The 5,030-nt window shown below is 35.2% G+C and overlaps 1 protein-coding gene across 1 annotated transcript in view; it reads left to right on the forward strand.

Annotated features, from left to right (window-relative positions):
• LOC149287590 (dual specificity calcium/calmodulin-dependent 3',5'-cyclic nucleotide phosphodiesterase 1A-like) overlaps window positions 1-1,235 on the forward strand; it is a 46,158-nt gene extending 44,923 nt beyond the window's left edge. Inside the window, exon 12 of the mRNA XM_089492775.1 lies at window positions 1,013-1,235. Coding sequence (XP_089348901.1) covers window positions 1,013-1,235 — 223 coding nt within the window. The remainder of the gene's footprint in view (window positions 1-1,012) is intronic.
• The last annotated feature ends 3,795 nt before the right edge of the window (window positions 1,236-5,030 follow it).

Consider the following 5,030-nt stretch of genomic DNA (forward strand, 5'->3'; position numbering starts at 1 on the left):
GGATCTTTACACATATGTAATGATATATTACTAAAGCTTTTGAAGCCATTAATATTCCAAATCTGTTGCAAGCCTCACACCAATACAACTATGTGTAATTTCATCTGGTAAATGGATCTAAATCTCAGGCTCTGGGGATCTACCTATCTACTCATATACAGGCCCAACTGAATATATTTTGTTTTGATGGAAAAACACATTAATTATCTGTGTGTAAGTTTCCATTGCACCTGGATACATTATTCAAGATACATTTTAAAGTGGAAAGATTTTCTTAGAAGACTAGGCACCTTCAATAAAGGTACTATATTTAATCAGAAATTAATCTGGTTTCAGGTCAAGTGGTTTTAGCAACCAGTATTGAAGCTATTGCATTTCAGGTATCTGAACCATTTAATCTTGCTACAAAATGGTTCTCCTACTTCCAAACTGGATGAAATATAGTTGTATGGGCAAATGGGAGAACAGTCTCCCAAATGCCAAATGGAAACTCTGTTGAAGTTGTTGTTGTTTCAATATTATTAGGTCCCCCAAACAACTGTAAAACATAATTCATTTGTATCAACATGAAGAATTGTTCAGATATGGGCAAATTATATTTGCTGCCAGTGTCTTCCAAAATGTCCCTAATGCCTTTTCCCCAGTCAGGGGGGGTCCTCATTAAACATATTCATACCATGGAGCATATACACTGTGCTTGTATGAGAGCAAATGTACTTGATCTTTTGGCTTACGTGAGTTGGTAATAGCAAATATTGTGATTTTGCTTTAAACATCATTGTACTACTGTTGTTGATTTTATTGGTAACATATATTATTTGAATTCTGTTGTCTCTATCACATGTATAATGATGATAACTCATAACCCCTACTCAGCGACCCTTAAATTACATTGTAAAGTTGCCAAACTGAATTCAACTCTGTGAAACAACATAAATATATCTTATATGCAAAACATACGTTTGCTTAATGTCTTTACCATTTTAGATTGATATATCTCTTATTATTTTAGTCAGAATAATTCTGAAGTTGGACGCGGTACTGACACACAAAGAAAACCTACAGTACGGACGACACAAACAGAAGGAGGATCTACAACAGAATACTCGTTAGCCACTGTAGATTTGTACAATTTCAAAAAGAATTTGGTTGAAATTATTCAAGCAAATAAAGAACGATGGAAAGAATTGGCACTTCAAGGTACAGCTTATAAAGGGCAAAATTACATGGGGTGAAAACATGCCAATTGAAAAAATCGTTTTTGTTTCCCTGCACTGAATAACCCCATGTAATGGTGTGTACAATAGATATCTTTTAAGGCTAACAAATTAGCCTGTAGGTATGGGGCCGGGGCACTGGTTATTTAACCAATGCTTCTACCTCCAGCGAGTTGTAGTTTTCCTCCCTTGGTTCCCTCCCTTCTTTAAATTCTCTCCTCTTTTATCTCTCCTTTGCTTTCATTTCTTTATTTCCATAAGGGATTTCTTTTTTTTCTTTTTACCTCCTATATCCTCACCCTTACCAATCCAGCTGAAGGCATCAGGATCCAATTATCTATTTTCATTGGTGTCATATTTTGTTCCGTCAGCGGCCACCTTCCAACCTGTTCTCAGGTCTTATCCATTATATCCGCATCCTTCATAGGCTCAGTTGACCATTTAATGCTTAATTATTTTAAAAGGAAGGGGTTAGTTTAAGGCTGTTTATAACCCCGCTCCTTGAATATTTCCCCTTGATTATGAAAAATGTATGCATTCATTATTGCAACCCTGAAAAGTACATGTTTAAGTAACACTTTTACTACTGTCACCGGTCTGGCTTCAGGGCCAACTTTTTTGTTCTGTCCACTCCCTGCTTGTTTTAGCCCCCTTCTTTTTTCCCCACTTGTAGCTAATGTCTAGAGAATGAAAATTGTGCAAAATATAATCATGAAAAGATTCAACAATAGGTAAATTAGTATTAAAAATCGATTAAAAAGGCTATTACAATTTATTCACAAACAATATCATCTAATTTAATTATATAAAGCATATAATTCCCTGCTTAGACAAAAAATAAGATATATTCACTTACTTACAAACAAGTGCTCTTATTGTTAATTGAATGCTACACTTGCATTTTTACATTTGTGTCACAGCAAGAAATCTATTTAACTGGGATGACATGACTAAAGATATCAGCTAATTTTAGCTTAGTTTCATATGTGAGAAAATATATTAGCAAAATCTGCTATCTGTGTAAAAGCAAAATTTAACAGTAGCGCATGGCAATATAATTAGTCTGATTAGACATGTACATCATGTTTTAGACAGAAGGAGATGTAATGAAAACCCATTACCGATACTAGCTTAGTGTGGAAAAGTGCAAATCTCTGTAAGGAGACTCCTTGGCATTTAAACTTATAGGCTAATGTGCTCTGCTGCAATTATCAAGGAGACAAAAAGCCATCTGCAATCCATTAGTGCCTACGAAATACACATTGAATCAGGTTTCCATACCTTCTGTATGTAATTTGGTTTCTTCTTTTTTTTGTTCACCAAGGATGCATATGTTTTATATAGAAGCTGCTTTGTATCTAATCGTTGTGATGTTTTGGTAAAATTTGCTTTAATTGCCATTGATCTGTTATATAATCCAAATTATATCAAATTAAAAAGTTAAACTATGTTAAAAATGCGCGGGATTTGGAGAAGGGGCAGATGACATTAGCAGCCACCTCCTGGTGTAATATTGATGATTACTTTTTTTTCTCTTTATCTCTCCCCCCCTCTCTTTTCTTTCTTTTTTTCTCTCCCTCTTGAGCGGTCACTGACATAATCTTAAAATTATTTTAATAAGAATTTTGCAATTTAGTGTAATTGCTTTGGAGATGAGGTTTAATAGTTTGGGACTCTTGTGCTTTATTGGAAGCCACAGTCTGCAGAAAAAGATAGCGGCTTTGATTGTAAATACATAAAGTGGGCTTTTAGAACATAAATACCAAAAACCTACTTTATGTATTTACAATCGAAGCCAAAATTAAATATATATACATATTCATATATATATACAGACTACATATAGTGATGGAAGTGTTTAGACACTAATAGGTTTCTTAATTGTAATAGAATTCAGAATATAATATTTGAGAAAAAAAATAAAAACGTGTTTAATGTCTAACCTTATAAGTGATATTTACTTTTTTTTATAAGAGAGAAATTCCAAATCAGTAAACAGCAATGAAGACAGTCTTGGAGAAGCTTAATGGTTACAATGATCCATAGAGGAAGCATAGCCATAATAACCCGTGAATATCAGAAAAAAAGCTCTCAGACTTCAGGTGCTGGCACGACATTCAAATGCTTAAGAGGGCAAAGGCGAAGAGGCATGCAAAATGGCTCCTGGATTTAAGGAGGGAACTGGAGAAAAGAACATCTATCTGATAATGTTTAGAATTTAGTTTTTCTACAAATTTAGGAAACTAGGAAAGAACGCACATACACCCAATAAGGTGATAGCTTGGCCACGCACAAATTATTTATGAATGGGATACACAATTTACAAACACAGTAAAAGCATGTAAATATTTTGAGTGTGTAAATAATTAGTTTACTTGTTGACCTATGCACATTTTCCATATTTTATTTTCCAAAATGTTTTATTTGTCACACATGTTAGGGAAAATATGTTGTTTCTTTGCATTGGCTTCCTTGTGAACTTGATCTTTCCACTTTTCAGACTGTTAATAAAATAATGTTTATTTGGTTTGGGTCCTTTCTTACTTTGGCGCAAGTTTTAAATTATACTTACCACTCTCCTACAACACACAGTGGTCTTGACATAGATCATCTTGGTGAAAATGGTTGAATTTGTACTCTTTTTGTTATTTTAATTAAATTATCTCTTAAAATAATAAATAAAACATTTGAAATGGTGCACAAAATAACAAAATATATAAGTAGGTACTCTGTATCCATGCTTAATATAAAGAGAGGAGGAGGTGGGGCCTAAAGAGGAGGGTGGGACCAACAGAGGAAGGAGTGGAGTTTACATTGGAAGGGATGTGGACTTGGCAGGAAAGGGTGTGGCAAATTAAGATTAGGGGGCGTGTGAGTGTAGTCAGGCCTAGGGCAAAACCTAAATGCACCACTGGGCAAGAGTAATTTGCTGCCCTGTTGGAGGCAGGAGGTAATTCTTCCAGTAACTTGATGGACCCAACTACAGTTCCACTACCTACAGGGCCGGCCCGACAATGGAGCCGAGCCGCCCCAAGCCCTTTTTTTTTTTTTTTTTTTTTTTTTTTTTTTTTAAAGCAGAAGAGAGAGAGCCCTCTAGCTCGGTCTCGGTGCCGGCTTGTAATGTTGAGCACCAGAAGATGACTTCATTTCCGGTGCTCAGCATTACAAACCGGCACCGAGACCGAGCAGGGAGACTCGCCGCAGGACTGCTGGAAGGTAAGTACAGGGGGGAGGGGGAGAGGATAATGGGGGGGCAGCAGGGTAGATAATGGGGGGGCGGCATTTTAAACTTCGCCCCAGGCGGCATTTTGTCTTGGGCCGGCCCTGACTACCTACAAACATTTTTTTTAGTAAAAGTCTTTTGGTACTCAAAGTGTTAATCATGAAAAATCAAGTTTCAAATGTATTGCAGATTGTACTCTTGAGTCAAATGTACAAAAACTCAAAATCTCAGTTTTCTCTAAATATTTATTTATATGGCAGGTTTATTAAATTAATTCTATTTACAGAATCATTTTAAATGATTGCAAACATCTTTTAGCAAATCAGTAGGGGTAATAATATGGTTAAGTGGCAAACAGGATATTCATGACACTGTTATGGAATGGCAGTTTGATATAATTATACTGTATGCTAGTTATGATTTTTGATTAATTGCTCTATAGATCTTGATCAATGAAGAAACACCATTCCAGAATGCACAATTGTATATTTAGGTACAAAAATTTAAAGATTCTTCCATTTAACAAGACTGTCTACAAAACAGACTGGAGATTATTTAGTACAAATAAAAAAAATCCACCAGATTTTTGT

The sequence above is a fragment of the Sceloporus occidentalis genome, unplaced genomic scaffold (genome assembly GCF_023333645.1).
Source record: "Sceloporus occidentalis isolate IW3139 unplaced genomic scaffold, rSceOcc1.0.p SCAF_59, whole genome shotgun sequence".
Taxonomy (NCBI): Eukaryota; Metazoa; Chordata; class Lepidosauria; order Squamata; family Phrynosomatidae; genus Sceloporus; species Sceloporus occidentalis.